The 22,394-nt window shown below is 44.3% G+C and overlaps 1 protein-coding gene across 1 annotated transcript in view; it reads right to left on the bottom strand.

Moving 5' to 3' along the window:
- Positions 1 to 1,194: 1,194 nt before the first annotated feature.
- LOC133349547 (cadherin-related family member 3-like) overlaps positions 1,195 to 22,394 on the bottom strand; it is a 51,941-nt gene continuing 30,741 nt past the window's right edge. The window contains exons 10-19 of the mRNA XM_061563102.1: positions 21,487 to 21,592; positions 19,103 to 19,201; positions 18,536 to 18,756; positions 12,934 to 13,105; positions 12,298 to 12,533; positions 11,187 to 11,383; positions 8,895 to 8,911; positions 7,051 to 7,082; positions 5,480 to 5,528; positions 1,195 to 3,819 (exon numbers count right to left, since the gene is read on the bottom strand). Coding sequence (XP_061419086.1) covers positions 3,359 to 3,819; positions 5,480 to 5,528; positions 7,051 to 7,082; positions 8,895 to 8,911; positions 11,187 to 11,383; positions 12,298 to 12,533; positions 12,934 to 13,105; positions 18,536 to 18,756; positions 19,103 to 19,201; positions 21,487 to 21,592 — 1,590 coding nt within the window. The 3' untranslated portion in view covers positions 1,195 to 3,358. The remainder of the gene's footprint in view (positions 3,820 to 5,479; positions 5,529 to 7,050; positions 7,083 to 8,894; positions 8,912 to 11,186; positions 11,384 to 12,297; positions 12,534 to 12,933; positions 13,106 to 18,535; positions 18,757 to 19,102; positions 19,202 to 21,486; positions 21,593 to 22,394) is intronic.

Genomic DNA, 22,394 nt, shown 5'->3' with positions numbered 1-22,394 from the left:
GATAAGAGCTAAGCTAGTTCTAGACAGAATTCGTTTCGCATTAGAAGAAGTTACAGCAGCAGATGTTAGTGTAAATGCGTTTGGTATTACCTTAGAGTCGCGGCATCTCTTCAGAAAGGTGAGAGACTCGATTAGCTGAGCCTTCTTATCTCGGAGCTTGTTGAAGGATCTCAAAGTTATGTGGAAACCCTCCCCGTAGAGGCGGTTAAATTTCGATTTAAAGCTTTCGTGACTGCAGGGATTCATCTTCTTGTTTCTTTCGGTAAAGTCACGTAGAAGGGAAGTAATAAAATAATAAAAATAAAACATAATAAAACAATTCTCACGACGTTTCGGCTACAACGCAAGCAGCCGTCTTCAGGTGAAGAATGAGACACTACCAAACTAGGAGCTTATATATAAGCTGCATTGGGGGTTGAAGAGCGCCTTAACAAAAAGAATGTGCATGTGAAGAGGGATTTAGCATATTCATGGAAAATGCGTAGGCGTTGGGCGGGGGGGTGTCAAAGTCATATTATGCCCATGCATTATGCAGGATCAGCAGCAACCAAGGGGGGTGCAGGGGTAAACAAGATTGTTATCAAACAGAGTAACATCCCAATTTCCGACAGCCTAAAATCGGTACTAGCTAAAGGGTTGAATTTCGCAGTCACCCCTAAACATATCCCAGTGGATGATATAATCGCGCAGGTCGACGTAGCCCTCAAAGCAGAGGTCGCAATCAGGTACCCGATACCCGGCCGGGTACGGGTACCCGTTTGCGACCCTGGTGCGGCCGGGTATGGGTACGGGTAGGCCGTGAGTCACTGGTGAGTAACCGTTTGTCACTCATTTCCCAACGTCTTGTCTCTTCTCACAATTCAAGTTCCTAGAATCAACCCACCCGCGCCTGCAACATGGCTTCATCCCAGAGGTGCTGGCGTCCGCGGATGGAATTCCTTTCCAGCTCAGACCCCGCTTGCTTGCCCATCGCCACATATATAACCTTGTTGTAACTGCTCTCTCGCTGGCTCAGCAGTTCCACTGCTGGATTATTTATTTCCGCCTGAGGACGACCGCTTGTGTTGCGATCGAAACGTTGTGATATATTATTTTGTTTTATTTTTCTACTACATGACTTTACTGAAAGAACCAAAGAGTATGGATTCCTGCAGTCACGAAAGCTTCAAATCTAAAATGTGAGTTTCACTTCATTTTTATTTCAGTTTTTAAAAAAGAATACATTTTGGGGGAAACCCCAACGTTTACACATTTAAAGCAATTTTTTTTAAATACTGTACTATATATTTAATTAATGCTCATTTTCACTCCATACATATTTTAAACAGAAAACAGTTCTGGCGAGATTTGTTTTACTTTTCCTGATGTTTAAGCAAGAGATGTATATTAATGATATAAAATATCTCCTGTCAATAGACCACCTGTGGATCGAATGCAGGCAATGATTTCGATATCTAGATCAGCTTAAGCCCCCGTTAAATCCAGTGACGTTTGTGTGGCCACTGAATTCCTCCCCTCTCCCTGCCAACTTTGAAAATAGATGCTGCTTCCGTGCAGCGTCGACCACCTTATGTAGCCTCTTTCTCCATACCCTCATGTTTCCTGACCATTTGGTCCCATTTTTATATTTGTTTTCCATAATTTTCCCTCTTTTATTTGCCATTATTTTTCTTCTCTCTGCCTTTTCCCATTAGTTTTGGTTTTCCATACATCATAACTCTTGACTCTACTCCCCTCCCTGTTGTGTGCCAGGGGTAAAGAGTTGCTAGTACAAGATGACCAAACATCTCTAGTCCTTGTACCACCTTTCCTAAAACCCAATCTTCATGCCAACCTTGTTGGCAGACACTAAAATACGAATTATGGTGGGGAGTGAGATCTGGAGTTTTAAGATCGTTAAAAGCGCATCGTGCACTACAGCAATGGGACATGTTAATAATCCTCATGAAAAACACACATATAGAAATCATAATGTATCATACTGCTACGAGATACAGCTTTTGATGAAAATCACGAAACAATATTACAATACTAGTTTTCCACATGCTTTCACTTTGAAAATACTTCCCTGTTTCTGATGTGATGTATTTACTATGAATTATCATGTGGATCAAAATCTACTGTTCAACTATAAAGTGCAGAGTATGTCAGTGCTTACATCATATCATGCCACTGAAAAGTTGGGTGCTCCGATGTTCACGACTGGTTTTCAATCGGTGCCACTGAAGAATAAACCAATTTAAGGAAATAACCAAAAGGGAGTGACTCCATAAAAAAGCATCACCTGTGATTGTCGTGTGGCTCAGTAGTCAGAAAGCTGATATGGTACAACTGAGATGTTGACAATTCCTGGGACTTTCACAACCTCTACGCAGTTGCCAAGGCACAAGGAGCGAGTGTGGAGGTTTAGAGAGATGCAACTTATGCGATGGCAATCTGAATAGTAGAACGTGTGAGTGTAGTTGGATCAACTTAGATTAAAATGGTTCATTATAATTATTTCACAATGGAGACACCGTTAAAGACACCATGTATAGTTTCATGGCTCTGGGTAGTTCAGGTGACTGTTGCACAACATGCCTCAGTTGGCCTGCCAAGTAGTTAGGGATTTACATAGATGTTGGGCAGGTTAATTATCTTTCACCTTCACGTATAATTGTTTAAGTATGTCTTTGATACTTCTTTCAGCTAAGGAAATATAATTGCGTGCTGACAGATGATGTTATACTTGTTCTCCAGGACTTTGTGACAATTTCCACTTGAATGGATGACTGTGTAGAGAGCTGTCCTATCATAATACTAGACCAGGGCTTGACAACCTGCGGCTCCGGTGCCGCAAGTCTCAGATTCACATTGCATTGCGGATCGTAAAATACTGAGTTGTTTTCTACCGAATTGGAATTTTTTTAAATCTTATTGTTATATTGGTTACCGATCTCTGCACTATACACAGTCATGACAGTAGAAATCAGGCCTGTATTGAACTGATAAGTACAAACTATGTATGCTGCCATGCTGCTTTTGCTCAGGAGAATGGCTGTGCATGTCTAATGCTGATGTTAGATCAGGCTCGAGTGAACGTGATCTAGTGGCCCTGCAAAGAATTTTGGGATGTTTAATAAAAATGTACTCTAGTCTTAGCTGTTTTTCTCTTTATTGCATGAAGATTGTCACTGATATAACCTCAACAGTTGTATAACACGTTCATTGCGAATAACCAATAATTTCTAACAAATAATGAGATGTTACATTCAGGCTTCCCCTTTCATTGCCTTGTTCTTTAAACGTGTCCCATTTCGTGTTATACGTGATATTGACTCATGCTTGACGATTGGAAACGCACTGAAGCCTGCAGTGTTCATCTGTTGGGTTTGTCGGGTTTCCGTGGGTCGCTCGGCTTGGATGGCTCCGCTTTCATTGAGCTCTTTGGTGGAGCCTGCGGTGAGTTGGCTTGTGCAGGCTTGGTGGCCGGGGCAGCAGCAGCAGGAGAAGGAGCAGCAGCGGGAGGAGGAGCTGCTCGTGCAACAGTAGCAGGAGGACCTGCTCGTGCAACAGCAGCAGCAGGAGGAGGCGCAACTGCTGGAGCAGCAGCAGCCGCCGCTGGGCCAGCAGCAGCAGCCGCCGCTGGGGCAGCAGCAGGAGCTGCCGGAGCCTTGCCAGGGATCGCGGCTTGAGCACCCGTGGGAGCGGGGGCTGTGCCCGTGCTAGCGGTGGCTGGAGCAGGAGTCTTTGCGGGAGCTGGGGGCGGTGCTTGCGCCGACGTCTCCTTCCAGCGCCGAGCGCCCGACGTGCTGTTGTACTCGTACGTCTTCCCTGTCACTGGAGCGGCAACCAGAGACATCATCACAACCCGACGGGTGATGCCACCATCTCCAAAAGACTGGCTGTGTATGTGTGTGTTCCAAGGCATTATTACATATATGTATACTGTTATTTTATTTCTATATAAGGGCGCCACGATGGCGATATGTTAAATCCTTCGCCTGGTATACAAGAGGTTATGGGTTCGATTCCGACTCTGGTGCCTGCTGTATAGTTGGAGTTTGCATTTCTCTCTCCCCGTGCTCGCGAGGATTTAATCCCCGGGTCATCAAGTTTTTCCCTCCACATTTAGAAACACACGTTTCGAGTATTTGGCTGCGATTAAATTTCCACATAAGCAATTTCGTCGAGCTATCATTTGTGGCCAGGTCACTTCTGAAACAAAACTATATAGCTCAGTGGGCCTCAACTGGTCAAATAAAAGGAGCTATTAAAAATCTACCACTATAATTGGAAAAAAAACTAGTCGTGGTCCAGTGATTAGCATGCTGCGCTGTTAACCCAGAAACCCGAGTTCGATTTCCGACCACAGCTAACGTAAGTGTCGAGTGAGTGAATCAAGCCTAGCTCCTCCTTGACCCTCTTCCATACTTCACCATTGACCAGCATGGTGAAGTATGGTGAAACTACCCCAGTGACCGAGACGGTTTGGGAAGATCTTAATCTCACAATACATTTGCAAAGGTCTGTACTATAGTTTAATGTGCATATTACCAGGGAGAGATTTTTGGGCCAGTTTCATTGATGAGCATCTTACATGTGGGAGGCTAGCAGAGTACACCACCCTTAGAAAACCCAGCCGTACCCAATGTGCGATTGGCACATCATGGAGATCACTTTCCATGACTTAATCTCCCGCTGGAATCAGAGTAGACGCGATCTCATTGACACGTGACTGAGATGCCTTAGAAATACTTTTTGGTGATCCATACAGTGGAGTAGCCTTTTCAGCAACTCTTGTGTTGATGATAAATCTAATAATTACAGTTGAATCACGTACGCATACCAAAACTGCTGCAAATGAGAATCAATTTCATTTAATAAGCTCACGCTAATTTTAACTCATCCCATGCCTAAAATGTAAAACTTGAATGCACGAATTATTCATATTGACAGAGGCATCACGTGAACAGATATTCAGGCATAATATCTTGGAAATGGACAGCATTCATCTCGTGTAGGCAGCAAGCAGTGTCAGTGTCTGTATAGAGTACAAATGTGAATCTCAAAGTCTAAAGTCTCTACGATCTGTATAGATGGCTCTTATCTCTAGCTTCAAGCAACTCAGCGACCTTTATTTATCAGGCTTGACTCTGCTAATGAGACTCAAAGTCGAAAGTGGTACAGAGTTTTCTTGTTTCAACAAATGCTGCTGGAAAAAATTGTTTGGAAGGCCAATAGGTCGGCAAAATAAAATACAATTTTATTTTTACAATAACAGACATACTTTTGTCCGTGTATTCATTTTATAGAATAGTTTCTTAAGAGGACTTTAAATCAATCTCATCACGATATCCGGTGGGGGAAATGGCTGAGCGTTTCTAATGTTCTGCTGGTATTGGACACTGCGGACATTAGTGGGGTTATCACTTTGACAACAACTAAAGAACAGAAAGGCAAAGAGGTGGCACTGGAGAAGACTTTGATGCTCACTCACCTGGGTCGATAGCCTCTCCGTCGAACACAGTGTTGATCTTGGTGATTTCCTGCGTGACACACAATAATGTTATAATTAATATATAATATTAATACGTATTTATTTATCCAGGAAAAAAAAACAATGAGGTCGAGAACTATTTTTCAGAAGGGTCCTGCATTGGGTTTATTTGTTTAAATATTTTCAGCCAATTAATTCGTGTTTATTATACTTGTGGGGGGAAACTGGCGCACTTGCCGAAAACCCACACGTGAGAGGGGGCTAACACTCCATCCCTCGTACAGACGGAAACCGATGGAGATTAGTTCACTTCCTGGACTGCCTTCTCCTGTTGAGACAGGGTTTGGCACCTCGGCGCTCACGAGAAAGGTTAGTTTCACTATGTTTGTGTGGTGATCAACCCTTGCCTCAAAAGTATTGAATTACATGTGACGTGCATAGCCACCATCGCTTGGCACGGCCACAGCGACATGTCACCAGAGCTAAGCACAGGGCAGGTGCACTGGTACAAGCTTTAGAAACCTGCCCATGTGCTCACTGATGCGTCCCACACAATACCATAGGGCAGCATTAGGAAACACACACTTCACTGTGTGCGTGTGGATTGTGGTGTTTGATGTTGTACGTGGATGCTGTGCGTCGTGCGGATTTATGCATGGGTGTACCTGCGTAACATCACAAATTGCTTAGCAGCAAGAGTCGTGCACGTCGTGGCACCTCCACCCGTGTGCACAACTTAAACCATCGCTGTGCAGTATTGGCAGTTGTCAGTGCATGAGCTTGTTTTAAACTCAAACTATTTTTACTCTTTGGTTCTTTCGGTAAAGTCACGTAGAAACAAAATACATTTAATAATACGACGTTTTTGTGTGTCTATGTTGTCTCTCTCTGTGTGTCTCTGTTGTCTCTCTCTCTGCTTTTGTGTCTGTCTGTGTGTCCGTGTATGTGTTTGTCTCTCTCTCAAATTTAGCAATCTTTGGATGAACGTCATCAACCAGGTGAGGTGCTGACTGTTGTGTTGGCCGACTCTCTGTGTTGTATTGCATTGTATTTCTAATTTCACTAGGTTTGTTTTCTACCTGATGACGGTTGCTTGTGTTGCGATCGAAACGTCGTATTATTTAATTTATTATCTTTCTACGTGACTTTACCGACAGAACCAACGAGTAATTCCTGCAGCCACGAAAGCTTAAAATCAAGTTGAAACTATTTTTTACTTTACGAGGTAAGGCCCACTGAGCTAGATAGCTCTTCTTCAGAAGCGACCTGGCCACAAATAATTGCTCAACGAAGTGGCTTATTACGTGGAAATGTACAGTAGCCAAATACTCAAGAGAAGCCCGCAGCTTCGATATCCTTCGCGTCAGCATGCAACCCAATTTGTTGTGGACTGTGACAATTGATTTGTTAGATCGTTAAGCAGCTATGATGAGATTACTGAGGCCAAATTAATATCAGGGATATGGGCCCATTTGTAACATTTTACAAATTCATTTCAGAACATCGGTTATTTCAGATATTGCCAGTACATAATTTGTTATTGCAGTGGATAAGAGACCGAGCATAATCACCTGCACAAACTCAACTTTCTTTTTCTCTGCAGCTGTTAAGACAAAAACAGGGATGTATTAAAATGCCTTAAGACATACAATTTTCTCATTACAGTATAATAACAAATGTTTGTTCAAATGGAACACTTTTATATGACAGTGAAGACCTCTTATCCATCCTCCTATTTCCATCTCTTCCTGTTATCTAAGACTCCTCAATAGATCCACCAACCTTCCTATGATCTGCTAGTCAATGCTTATTGTCGTGGCATGTTCATTCGATCATCTGTGCCTACACATGGGTTCGACCTCACCTATATAGAACAATAATAGTGAAGTATGGGAATTGACGGCAGGAACTTCTTGACGGGTAACACACTTTTATTAAATCCTTTAGGTATCACAATACAACGTGTGGTCTTTCTTCTTCCTCCGACACACTCCACTAATCTCGTGTAAGCTCTAGGCCTCTGGCTACACCCGATACACTTGACTCGTGTAGACCCTATGCCTCTGGCTACACACCATATACTCGACTCGTGTAAGCCCTATGCCTCTGGCTACACAATACACTCGACTCGTGTAAGCCCTATGCCTCTGGCTACACAATACACTCGACTCGTGTAAGCCCTATGCCCTGGCTACACATAATACATTCGGCTCGTGTAGACCTATGGCTACACCCACTACACTCGCCTCTGGGTTACACAGAGTCCCGGTCCCCTTAGGACAGCGGGGCTAGGTACCGCAGGGCTCTAGGTCTTCATCCCCGTCTTCATTCTTCGCTGGTTACACACTGCCCTTACGCCTGTGTGCATCCCCTTTTATAGCCCCCGCTCACGAGAGACGGAGCTGATGCGGCGTCGACGTGAGCGTCGTTCCTTAATGACCCAATCACGACGCACTCTCTCTACGATCCGCTCTCCCCAGCGCGTGTTAACATTACTCCACCAATCACACTGCGCTGCCACCTGATCACTCCCTCTCAGCGCGTCACCGCCCACAGCCAATCGGTACCCCGTAACCCACGACCCCGCGCTGACCCCTGATCCTCCACCGTCAGCGCGCGTCACCACCTACACAGCCAATCATCACGCACTGTGCATACGATCCTTAATCCCAGCGCGTATCACCTCTACAATAGTAATCGTACTGTTGCGACTGCATAATCACATCAACACATGCTAAGCTTGTCCATACCCACGCACGGATTAAAAGAATAACCTAGAAATCAGGAATATGTGCCCTCTTAGTCGTACTTTTCTGCGGATGAGACGAAAAATCTGTAGGTTACAGGAAATGAATCCGATGATGCGTGTTTATCTGACAGTTTGACCCGAATTGAAGCGACCAGGAAGGGTTTATCAGATGTACTTCGTTCATCCTGTTCTGCACACTTACGAGTGGATGAGAGGAACTCGTAACCCAGAAGTTGTGGCAACTTTGCCCTGTTGGCCATGTTTACCTGAGCCAATTAATGTGGGTGAAATTAGAAAATGTGTGGATTATTGTGGATAACGATCTTTCCACCGAGACCCCATATCAACACAGATAAGAGGAGATTCACTGTATATACACGACTGTGTAATCATGGAAAAAAATCTCAGATGAATGGTTAAAAACACACACTACAGTTGATCGTCCAAGCCTCATGAAAGCAGATACATTATATTTGTTGTGCACAAGATATTGATAGCATCAACATCATAAAAAGGTGCACGTTTGAATATTTAATATCGTGTATCATTAAAGAAACGTGGTCAGGAAATAAACAAGAATGCTTATCCTCTAAATCAATTCGTGGATTACAAGTAACGCATTACAGAGGTAAGAGAGTAAAGACACGGCAAAATATTCGCGTTTACCTTTGACTGGTGGCAATCTGTGAATGCACAAAAATGAAAAACTCATCAGTTTGACAAAGGCAGGCGCAGCGGTGGCACAGAGAACAATGAACACTGCGGAATGAACTCGGCAACCCGATTTGGATTTCTGGTCATGGCTCTAACATCAGTGGTGAGTGACATTTGAATCAGTCCTGGTCCCCACTTCATCAACACACACAGACCAGCGTGGATAAGTATGGTCCGAATTATTTATACTGGAGGAATCCGATGAGCTATGAAGCTCTTTTTCACTGATGTCCAGTATAGGTGAGGGTAAGAATGTTACAACAACAAACAATACAAAAACACGATCGGAGTGCAGGTATATGAAAAGTAAGCAAATCACTTAAAAAAATATATACAATTTAAACATTTTTTTTCTCATCAGGTAAAGCCCATTGAGCTATTAACTTACTTTTCAGAAGCGAACTGGCCACAAATGATAGCTTAACAAAGTGGCGTATCACGTGGAAATTTATAGCAACAAAATAATCAACAACGTCCATGACGTCGTGGGAAGACTTTTATATCCAGATTGACAAAGGGCTCTAAATTACACATTCTTATTATGTAAGTACACAGTAATTAGAATAAAATCCTGATTAGCTGATCTAATCAACTTTTTCTCAAATTGATGGAAACTGATTGTTCCCCCCCCCCCCCCCAATTCAGGTCTGATGGAATCGGGTGGTATCAGATATAATTATACACAGCTATGTACCTTTACTGTTCATATCATCATCATCATTACCACTGTATTGAGGAACCAATATTCGATTGGTAAAACCTACCAAATGTAAGTAGCAGGCTATATATTTCTAATATTTTAGTTTTATCTTGTACAACAAGATTTTCCTAATTGTCCTATTTATTACATGTTATGGAATGTCATGAAATGAAGCACAGTTTAACATCCTCACCCCCTTGCCAAATAACTGCCCATAGAAGTGGATATTACAGAGCTACCTCTGATATCCCTTCACGTGACCACTGGTCCAAACATTAGGGGGCAGCACTCTCCCACCCGGCCTGCTACAAAGTGGTGTTCATCGTATGACAAACCAAAACAGTGTTTTCATTTTCACCTGGAATTTAGCTAAATTATGCAAATAATAAACTATCATATTGTGGTGCTATGTGCAGGCATTTTTTGGGCTGCGACTATTATCTCCATACATTTGAGAACCCAATTTTAAGCTAAGGCGGCTATCTGCCGGGATTCCAACCCAGGATCTGAGCTGTGTCAGCTCGGCTGTTTTTTAATTCCGTGCCATCTGGCCACCTCTCTGTGGTACACTGTAGGGTCCTGCATCAGGTCGGGTACTCGCAGGCGACCCACACACCCTTAGGTGTTTTGACAGCTTGCCGTATGGGTGCGGGTCGGACATGACGTGATGAACATGACCTGACATGCACCCAAACAGCAAGACGTAAACACAACTTAATTCTGACCTGCCTTGCGGATCGCTCCAGTATACTCTATATCAGAAAACGATGATGCAAACACTTTACTATTTAAAATGTATTGTGCTTATGCTACATGCGCAAATCGATATTTCTATTCGTATATATGTTGTAGGTAATTGGTTAATGTGACCCCTGCAGCCACTAGAGGTGTCCAATGATCGTCAATTCATAAAAACGAATTCATGAAATCGCAATGGGACAAATGATTGCAGACCTAGTAGGTATACACATCACATATGTGTGCACGTTACGCGCTTCACAATGCAGATGGGTAATGAGATGGAACACAGCACGAGTGAGAAATGCCTCCCTTTTCCACCGCATTGTCTGCCAATAAGTGGACACTCATCTGAGTAGATTTCACAATATTAGATTCATACCCGTACAGTTATAAACTGTAAAAAAATGCGAACTTGAAAAATGCTAACTTTTTAATTGCGAACTTGATTCCTTGGAAAAGGTTTCTATTTAGTGTTTGAATATCTTAACACCTGTTTTATCGCCAGAAAGGGTTAAATCTATGCTTATTTTTTCAAAGTAATAAACGGTGTTGCTCCTCACCTTTTACAAATAATTTGATAAGAATAACTTGGTGGAGGTGTGACTAGAAACGTGACATTAAACAAGATGCTCCGATTAGCACGGTTGGCTACGTGTGGTGCGAAATAAATTCAACATACATACATACAAACGAGTGCCAAGATGGTTCGTGACTGTCCCAATGTTATCTTGGGTTGAGGCCACAATGAGCGTGTTTACAGATGGTATGATTCTTGCCGGTAATCTGCCTGCGGCGCTGCTCACCTGGCGGGTTTATTCCGAGAGCTGCAGCACGATCGTAGGCAGCTTCGGAAGGCCTTGGACTTAAACAGGCGGTAGAGCAGGAAAGCGAGGAGGCCAGCCAGCAACAAGGAGCCCAGTGTGATCAGGAACGGCACGTACCACTCGCTCCAGTCGTAGGTGTTTACAGAGGTCCTCCTCAACACCACACCGGGCTTGTCCTGCCACGGACCACAGCAGAGCACGGTGAGATTTGCAGGCATGTGTGGCGAGTTGTATTAAATGCTCGATGTGCAGTTCGCGCTTCGTGACATTTCACAATGCAAACCCCCCCCCCCACTCCCACGGAAGGTGTTTTTTGTGGTCGGTAACTGGTCCTCAATTTCACTTTGAAACATAGTTCGTGTATTCGTTGTCTTGCTAACTGTGTTGTGCTGCTGAGTCACGTCATGAGGCGAGGGATCGTCCTTGTGAAAGTCCCCGCAGCAGAGCCTCGCATGACACCACGGAGTAGCCCAGACGACGCCAACTCAGAGATGGGTCTGGGCCTATGTCCATCGGCCTCTTTTACCTCAGGCTCGATGGCGCTCGTGTCATTATTTTTGTGATGATACATTAAGAATGTTTATACAAAGCTCGGAGAGCGTGACTTACGTTGAAAACTCATTTTATGTTAAGGGTTTTTGTGCGCAGTTACTAGTGACGAGACAGAAACCATGAAACCCATGACACTTAAGAACTTGGTCTAATCACGGGGCAGCTACTAGAGTGTTGCTGACTCAATGATCTAATTGGCATTATTGGACTCCTTACTTACCCGACCACTTTATTATGGTACCGAGTTGACATGTTGCCTTATATTCGTGTAATTTATTAAATCCCAATGTGACGCACGAGCAAGGTTGAACTGTTTAAAATAGGTGCAATTAGACATCTTTAACAACTTATATCGACGGAATAGAGGCCACAAAACCACACATTTACATCCACAAACAATACGGGGGCTTTGAGCCCATGAAATGTTTCCCTCTGCCTTTCAGACTGCAAGGTGTTGGGGACAAGACGTGATTCATGAAATCCTTCCTCCGGTTACGGTTCCAGTGACACGACACACGGCTGCGCACACGCCACTCACGGACAGCGCCGTGAGAGGTCTGGCAGTGGTGCCGGTCCTGACGACGGTGACGAGGATGATGGCCGTGCCGGTCTGGGCCGACACGTTGCGCTTGTTGTCGTCGATGACGTGCACCTCCAGCCGGAAGTTCTGCACCGTGTCCACCTGCCCCTTGTAATCGAACAAGCGCATGAGCAGCAGCCGTGGAGAATTGGAGCCGCGCGTCGGTGAAAAGCCAAAGTGGTTGTTGATGTTACCTGCGGACGCGCGCGCGCACAGCGGGGTTAGCGCATTTCGGGGTCGGTGCAGCTCGTGGAGTCCAACATCACAAACCGCTAGACAGAATGCCACGTAGCTGATGTCCCATGCACACATCTTAGTTGTTTAATGATTGCGAGTCTCAGGTACTGTTACAAAGTTATTTGTTATAATCTTTGCATTCTATGTACCTGAATAATTTACACCAATGTGTTACAACTTGGTTGGCTAATATTGAATCTCATGACTATGTTTATACTTTACTTTGAAACTTAATGGTTTGTGTTGGGGAGTAACTTTACCTGGTAAATGTTGTTTTGAGTAACTTTTCCAATTTTATGGCTACGAACGACTTTACCGCTATCAAAAAACACAGCTAATGTTGACTAGGCCCCTCACCGCTGGATATGTCGTATCGCAGCTCGTCCGCAGCAGAGTCGGCGTCAGTGCAAGTCAGAGCGAAGCCTTGGATGTTGGTTCCTACAGTCACCGCGTCCGTGAGGGTCAATCGAGCCAAGAGGGGATTGCAGACCGGGGGCTCGTCATTCTCTTCCACCACGATCACGGTCACCTGTAAACACCAGACGGCCAGGGCACGCACACATTGCTACTATTCATCACGCGTAGTCAGCGATGGACCGTTGCGCCAAACGTGTGACCCCTTGCGATTGCATTCGCATAAACTGCCCTTGCTGTCATACACTGGCCTGTTGAGTGATTTGTTTGAGCCACGGATCACGGGGGGGCGGGGGGGCGCCTACGGGGGGAGCAGCGCCAATCCCTTTGTGTGTCGCAGTCCTCTTCGAACGTCAACCAATGAAGTGCGCACACCTTACTACTAATTAACTATCTTTTATTTATTTTACAAGGTAAGGCCCACTGAGCTATATAGTTATTTTTCAGAAGAGGTCTGGCTACAAATGATAGTTAAACAACGTGGCTTATCATGTGGAAATGTATAGCAGCCAAATCCTCTAAATGCACGTTGATTCTAAATGTGGAGGGAAAACCGGAGGACCCAGAAAAAATGCCACGGGACCACGGGAAGAAGATGCAATCTTCAAATATACGGCACATGTGTCAGGGTTGTCATGGAACCCACGACCTCCTGTACACCAGGTGGGGCAGTTAACATCTCGCCAACCTCTATATTAACACCACACGTCCTTGCTGTGTCGCTCTTACTCATTCACAGCCACATTAATTCAGCATTTAACAATTACAGTTTGTGTCATTTTCATTGACTCGTAGTGCATTGGCACAGCGGTTCACACACCATACTACGAACTTGGTCGACTGGGTTCGATTGCTGGCAAATATCAGTGGCGAGGAATATCTGAACGGGTCCTGTTCCCCCCTTCACCAACCAGCACTGACCACTGTCACCAGGGCCGGATTAAGGCATGGGCTTTAGGGGCTGCAGCCCAAGGGCCTCCGCCAGCTGGAGGGCCTCCAGAGATTAAGTGAAAAGTTATTTCATTTGTGAATGCTGAATCTAGGTCAGGTTGGACAGGTTGGCTATGCCCACTTTGGTGTTTAAGAGACGATGTAGCTCGGTGATTCTCAACTTTTTTTTTTGGCTACTGTGTAACCCCTTGTTGAATTTTGTTTCAACCGAGTACCCCCCTTGCCTGACCCAACGTGGTTTTGAGAAATAAATGTATGAATAATGAACATCAATAGTTTAACCACTTCTATTTTTTGTGAGGTATATCCTAACGAGCTAGTCAGTGAAAGTGAATAAAAAATACATTCAATGGATGCTCTGCATGCAGGACCTAATTTGTACACGCTCACTGGTTACTCTTGGAAACCACATTGTTTACGATCAATGAAGTTAGAAAAGTCTTTCATATCGTTCTAGGTTAGCATGTGGATTGACATTTTATCATAATTTTATATTAGCAGATTCATATGTGATTATTCACCAATGGCTCTAGTGTATGATATAATTTCACACGTTTATAAACCACCTTACATACCCCCTGGGACATTGCCACATGTAACCCCCAGGGGTCCGCGTGCTCCCCGGTTAAGAACCACTGCTGTAGGCAACCATGCAACATGCATGGCTGTTGCCGTTGCTTCTCACTCTGCTTTGCTGGTGGTTTGGTGAGTGCTGCTCATTGGGGACTTCATAAGAGGTGAGTACGTACTCTACATCTGTGTATAAAGATTTCCTCTTTAAGTTTCTAACATGTGTAGGTTCTGAGGCATCTGCGTACATGTACTGTAAAGAGACCAGTAGTACAATAATGTGACAAGGAAAAACTATTGCACGGCTTGTGGAGCTACTGTGAGTACTGCATGTAAAGTACTGAAACTAGCAAGGTTACAGCACTGTTATCTATAGGGCAAAGCAACAAGCAGTAACTATATGAAGATATTTGTTATTATGTATAAAGTGAGGGGTTAAACTAAGTAAACCAGAACAAGAGCTTTAGAAAAGATATAACCATGAAGAGTGAAATTCCTATGCTGGCTGATTGTGTAACCCAGTGTTTTTCACAAATTTTCAGAGGGGGCACACTTTTACCGATAAGAATCCTAAGTGTGGGCGCCGCCACACATTTGAAACCATTGGGAGTTTGACAGCACGATGATGATGGGGGGTTGTTGTCACTGTTTGAGTATTGTCGGGGGCCGCACGTCAGGGGCCGCACTAAAGGCCACCAAGGGGCCGCCAGTGGCCCGCGGGTCTTGGAATGAAGAACCCTGCTGTGACCTAAAAGCTGTGCGCTGTGCCCGGCCGCGTGCATGGCCGTCTGCAGGCGAGGGGACCGGTTGCTGCAATGCCACCGCAAAGGGGAGACCCAAATCCAGACCTCGGACAGTGGAAAAAACCTGGCGCACTGGTGTCGCCTCAGAAGTTGACTGGAGTCGAGATTGCTGTTTTATCTTGAGAGATGACAGGAGTGACGTAGTGTTGTGTGTTACAGGGCTGTAATATTCTGTAAATGTGTCTTCGTGTTCCTTTGCCTTCTGCCCTAAAGTAGGCTCATGCCCGCGAAGGATGTCACGGTGGATAGATGTTAACTACCTCGCCTGCTATACAGAGGGTCGTGAATTCGATCCCAACCCTGACTCCTGTATATTTGGAGTTTGCATGTTCTCCCTGTGGTCATGTGGATTTTCCTCTGGGTCCTCCGGTTTTTCCCTCGATGTTTAAAATCAACATGTGTTTATTTGGCTGCTATGAATGTTCAAGTGATAAACCACTTTGTTGAGCTATCATTTGTGGCCAGGTCGCTTCTGAAAAAGAGGTATATAGCTCAGTGGGCCTTACCTGGTAAAATAAAAAATATATAGTAGTGGTAAATAGTTTAAATGCAGGTTTGCCCTTAACTCTCAAAGTGGTCGTTCTTTTGATCGGGGCAGTCACTCTTCATGTGCTACACCTCCACAAGCACTCCCAAAAACCAACCCCTCGTCCACGTTGTGGGAGGTGGTAACAGGAAAGTACAGGATTGCCAGATAGGGCGAAGTATAGGGGGTGGTTCGACCACCTGGGCCGCTTCGGTAACCATGAAAGCCTGTCTGGGCTCACCTGGAAACGCCCTGGCTAATGGGGCTCTGGTTAGCCACTTAGGCTAAGTTAGTAAACCCTAATAATGTCTCGAGTCGATACCAAGTGGCCACCGGCCCACCTCAATGGGGCGGATGAGATACGGTCCAGATGGCCAATGGCATATGGTGGAGGAGCCACTGGATGTCTAGTGCTCGAGGACATGCCTTCTAATCGTCTTGGTTTTCTACCTTGCCATTGGACCCAGGCTTGATTCCTGGTTAAGCCCCGTGCGGTAGCTGGTGTGCAACAGACACTGCACGTAAATTTATTAACGCACTGTTACCTTCCAGGGAAACTGTGCCATCGCACCACCACACTACATACCCAAAGCCCTTGGGTGATCGGCAAGTGGCGAGTGGGGCAGGCCTATGCAGCTAGAAGCTCATAGTCAGAACCCAGCACCAAGGCGGCAGCTATTAGAAGGTCGTCATGCACTTGGAATAGGCAGGAGTGCATCCTGGCAGCTGTAGCTGTGATTGAGCAGCCCACAAGGATCCACTCTGCTCACCACAAATGGGGAGGGGGCTAGAAAAGGTGCTCTAAACATAGCCTACCTAGCAACATCCTGTCCTACTTACCGAAACCAGAGGGAGTATCAATAATTGCGGTCGAAACAAAAATAAATGTAACCTAAACATTGGACCCTGGAATGTCAGGACCCTCACAGACAACCCAAAAATGCAACGTCCAGAGCTCTTGTGGCACGGGCTGAGACGATTTAATATCCATATTGCTGCCCTCAGCGAAACCAATCTCGCAGATGAAGGCCAACTGACCGCGCTAAGTGGAGGTTACACTCTTTGGTTCTTCTGTTCTTAAGTTTGCCTTTGGCAAAGTTTGCCTTTGGCAAACTTAAGAACAGGGTCTTTGAAGACCACGACATTACCACCAAGATCAAAGTGGCTGTGTATAATGCTGTGATCATTCCAACCCTCTTATATGGTGCAGAAACCTGGACCACCTATCGTAAACACGCAAAATCTCTCGAAATGTTTCAGCCATGCTGTCTCAGGAAAATAATAAACTTCACCTGGGAAGAAAGACAAACTAATATCAGTGTCCTGGAGCTATCCAATTCATCCAACATAGAGGCCATCATCATGAAGTATCAACTCAGATGGACAGGCCACCTTGTGAGGATGAATGACTCGAGGCTTCCTAAGCAAATCTTCTATTCCCAGCTCAGGGATGGATCACCAGCCCCTGGAGGGCAAAGGAAGCATTTTCATGACAACCTTAAAACGCACCTCAAGTGAAGCCACATAGAGCCAAACAACTGGGAAATATATGCTCTTGATAAACCATCATGGAGGGCCAAAATAAACAATGGAACTCAGAACTTTGAGGCCAAACAAAGAGAGTTGATCACCAGGAAAAGAGCACGCCACAAAGCACATACACCAGAGACAACGAGTGGGAGCTCCAGGATGGACCATCTCTGCCCCCACTGTGCCAAGATCTGTAGTTCACGGATTGGCCTACTCAGCCATCTCCGGACCCATGGCCAGCCAGTCCCCCTTCACAACACGGACAAGTGACACCTGGAGGGAAATCATACTCGACTACGAGGGATCCCAGAAGACACCCCCACATACAAGCTACGACTAAACCAGCGCATGACAACCGTCATGGTGAAGTATGGTCAAACAACCCCTAGAACCGACATGAATATATTAATACTGGGCTGTGAATCACTCATTGATACAGTTTAGACAAGATAGATCATCACACAAAACGTCTCCTTCACATATCTGTCCCCTCTACCTAAATAGAATATGTTTCTACACATCCTATCAGCCCCATGACAAACTGGGAGTGCATAATTTCAGCAGCATTGATTCAACTACAAGCAAACTCTAAGACCAGTTTCGATGTACAGTGTATCATCAGCAGTCATGCTTGCTGGAATTAATTCCAGTGAACCCATCTTGAAAAGCCCGATAATGCATTTTAAATGTGCTCTGATATAATTCATTGTCATCAAATAATCTTAATGATCCTGGTTCACTTTCATGACCACAAGCATCGTTTCTCCACCGTGTTTTCATTCACAAAAATTAACTCACCTTTAGACATCATCAGATTTATCAAAATGTCTTGCAACGCAAATATTCAAATAAAAGTAAATATCGTCATACTGTCTTTAGTTGTGGCAACATTTATACAATGAATATATATTAAATTGTAAAAAGCGATGTACATTGAAAGTGTACACCATTGCACTATCAAGTGACTATACCAATGGGAGACAGACACCAGATCAGTCGGTAGAAAGAATGCTCATTCGGAAAAGCCAAGGCATAGGCGTACCTGGTGAGGCCTTTACAGGTCACATTGTGCAAGGAGCTTGGCCTGGGGAATCTCAACGTGGGTTTTGTGTGCGTGTGGTGAACACGCGCCTTGTGGACGGTGCGGCGGTGGATTTGTGCTCACCGTTACTGTGGCTGTCTTGGGAAAAAACGGGTCCCCGTCCACTGCCTCCGCCACCAGCTCATAGCGCTGAACGAGCTCATAGTCCAGTTTGGTTATGGCTTTAATGTTACCCGTCGGTTCTATGAGGAAGCGGCCTACACCGGGTCCCCGCAGTCGGTACGTTATGTCGTTGAGAAGGAAGTCTTGGTCGGTGGCCTGCACCTTCCCCAGGATCGCTCCGGCTGATTGATGACAAATATAGGCAGTGTAGTCATCATTATCAGCTGTAATATCAATGCACTTCTGGATCAAGGCCTTCCCAAGCCATCACCATCTCTCACGATCGTACGAAATAAACAATCCATTTAGCACCTGCGAATGATCTGATTTTACCACTCCATCTCTGCAGAGGAGTTGAGGGAATTAGTTGTTCGAATGTTCCTCTTACCTTTCATGAAAGGGAACTGCTGCTTTATGAACATTTTACAGCCGAATAATTTCTCGATTTGTAATAAATATTTCCACTGCTTGTCTCGTAACTGTTCAAAACACAGTGATGCATCGCGCAGTGATCCAGGGAATACTCACCAGATGCGGTTTCGGCGATAACAAATTGGTACGTAGTGCTATTGAACTGTGGAGTGAACTCATTCACGGGGATGATGCGCAGGTACACTGTGACCGTAGCTGTGGCAGACACAACAACACTGTCAATTTATTTTCAGCAACTCAACATCCAGTGTTTTATCAGTGAAACAACGACAATTGTTTCACTACGTGAAAATGTTTACTAATGTAACAAAGTACAGGAGAAATGTTTGTTGTATATTTTAAATTATTGTTAGTACCTGGTTCGGTAATTAGGATTCATTATCTACATTGTCACATTAACACACCTATGCAGTTTATGGTCGACAAAATCCTACATAGTTAACAATAATTAGTTTTGGATTTTGTTAAGACTAATTGCATACATTTAGTCCATAAATAAATTGTCCCTTATTTCTCTGGGACTATATGGTACATACTCTTTGGTTTTTTCGGTAAAGTCACATAGGTAATAAGTAAATAAATGAAAAACAACTAAATTAAATCATGACGTTTCGGAGGCAACACAAGCTTCCGTCTTCAGGTGGAACCGTTACAGCCAAAATCACTGTAGTAAGTGAACGTGTCTTCAATAAAGTGCTAATCTCAAGAGAAGTGTGTCAAGTCGTCATTACACTTGTAAATAGGGCCTTTCTCGTAAGGATTATGGCCTTTTGGGCCTGTGGTCGGCAAATGTGATTTAAAATAAATACACCATTGGGTGAAGAATTGCCCATGCCTTATCGGACATTGTAGTTGTTTGACCATACTCCACCGCACTGGGTATTGCAGGTGGCTAAAGAGGGCCTGAAACCAGTTCAGAAATCACTTGTTACTGATTGTAGCCATGTCCGGGAAGCAAACTCGGGAAGCAGGTTCATGGCAAAGGGAACTACTTTGCGACCACTCCAACACAAATGAAATATCCGTACAGGAATTAAATTTTGTCTGCTATAGAATGCTTGGATGGAAAAGCCTCATGTATTTACAATTACTGGGCCAAATCATTTTCACAGGTCTATTGGTTACCCATGCTCACTACAAATTCAATAACATGTCAGAATCATAATCAAATTCTTTATTTAAACTGCAGGAGGGATTCGAAGAGCTATGAAGCTCTTTTCACAGATGTTCAGTATGGGAGAGTCTTTTTGACATATGTCCACTATGGGAGAGTCAGCAAGTTATAACGACAAACAATACAAAAAAAAGGACACGAGTGCAAAATAGAGAAAATGGTTAAGTCACTATATATGAATAAACAATACCTAAGTATCTTCTTGGTTCCTTCGGTAAAGTCACGTAGAAGGGAAGTAATAAAATAATAAAAATAAAACATAATAAAATAATTCTCACGACGTTTCGGCCACAACACAAGCAGCCGTCCTCAGGTGAAGACCAGTTCTGTCGAGGCGACAGCGTCTAAATGAAACACCACCACGCTTGGAGCGTCTATTTAAGCTGGGTTGGAAGGGGGGGGGGGGAAATGCGCCTTGACAAAATAATCTGCATATCAAGAGGAATTTAGCATATTTATGGGAAATGCAGGAATGCGAATAGTGCTAATTTGTGAAATGCGTCGGAGGTGGGCGGGGGGTTTTCAAAGTCATATTATGCCTATGCATTCTGCAGGATTAGCAGCATCAAAGGGAGGGGGTAGGGGTGGCATTAATAAAGGGAAGGAATGCTAATAGTATGTAGCTGCAGTAACTAAACAACATAATGCATAGGCATAATATGACTTTGAAAACCCCCCGCCCACCTCCTACGCATTTCACAAATTAGCACTATTCGCATTCCTGCATTTTCCATAAATATGCTAAATTCCTCTTGATATGCAGATTATTTTGTCAAGGCGCATTTCCCCCCCCTTCCAACCCAGCTTAAATAGACGCTCCAAGCGTGGTGGTGTTTCATTTAGACGCTGTCGCCTCGACAGAACTGGTCTTCACCTGAGGACGGCTGCTTGTGTTGTAGCCGAAACGTCGTGAGAATTATTTTATTATGTTTTATTTTTATTATTTTATTACTTCCCTTCTACGTGACTTTTCCGAAAGAACCAAGAAGATGAATCCCTGCAGTCACGAAAGCTTTAAATCGAAATTTAATACATAAGTACGATTTATCAAGCTTGGGCAAGACATTCACAGATAATGTGACCAAGGTTTGCCAACGGAACCTGCCAATGACAATGCACCGGTAGTTAAGTAGGTCCACCTGTCTGTCACCGACGCGTTAAGTTCACCTTCCCCATCCCACAGTTCCCACGCAGTACGTCGGTAGCCCTGCAGGGGGCTCCGTGCACTCAGCGGCCCCCTGCTGAGCGACGTCGAGCGGGAGCAAGCGGGGGAGCGATGCTGCGGCAAGCCTGCGATGTTACTCACCTCTGAGAAAGGGGGTTGCTGTGTTTGTGGCCACCACAGTCAGCAAGTAAGTGTAGCCATTGAACAGATTCACCAGGTTCTCATAATCAAAGGTACCTGTTCTCAGCTGTGAAAAGTAAAAAATTAATGTGGATGCTATGTGCAAACCGCGTGTTACATTCGTTTACAGACAGAATTAGGTTGTTGCACGCAGCTGAGATCTGGAAATACGTAAACTTTATAACCAAGCAAGAGACCATTGAGAAATCGTTCCAAGACCTGGGTTAACGATGGGAATAAGTGCGACCCAACCCTGCATAAATGAACCCCTCCAGAACCTCTGTCAAGTGGTTATCCCCAGTGTGCCCCCGGCGCAGCTCGGTTTGTATAGTGGAAAAGAGGAATTAACCACTCTGTGCATCCCGGCCCTGCATGAGTGTAGTTTAGAGGACCGTGTTCAGGGGAGCAATAGTATGGTGGTTAGCGCTCTACGCTACTAACCCGGCGCTGTATGTGTATTATATTAGGACATATGTGGCTCTTTCTGTAGACCCTGTACGAGAGCACGGACGTGCGGTGTAGTTCAATTTATCAGGATAACATTTTAAAATATTGTGCTCCATCGGTATAAGTTGCTTCGATGGGGCGCATATTAGTTTGCAAAACATTTGCCTTTGAATTGACAACTGTAATATAGGTGTGATTGAAATTGTTAATATTGTTCTATGAAACTAGGGAATCATATATTGCTATGTGATAAATGTCCTGCCTATTGATCAAATTGTAAATGGATCATTTTTTATTTATTTTAGTATTGAAGTCAGGATATAGTAGAGCCATTATAGAACAAATAATGGGATTTAAAAAAATATATAATTAACAACCTGTGCATTTTATATAATGGCGTTATACATAGCAATTAATTGCAT

Source organism: Lethenteron reissneri, chromosome 30 (assembly GCF_015708825.2).
Source record: "Lethenteron reissneri isolate LAM-NWPU_2019-01 chromosome 30, ASM1570882v1, whole genome shotgun sequence".
NCBI classification, from domain to species: Eukaryota; Metazoa; Chordata; class Hyperoartia; order Petromyzontiformes; family Petromyzontidae; genus Lethenteron; species Lethenteron reissneri.
The sequence above is the reverse complement of the archived record's forward strand: the minus strand, read 5'-3'. Positions and strand labels throughout refer to the sequence as shown.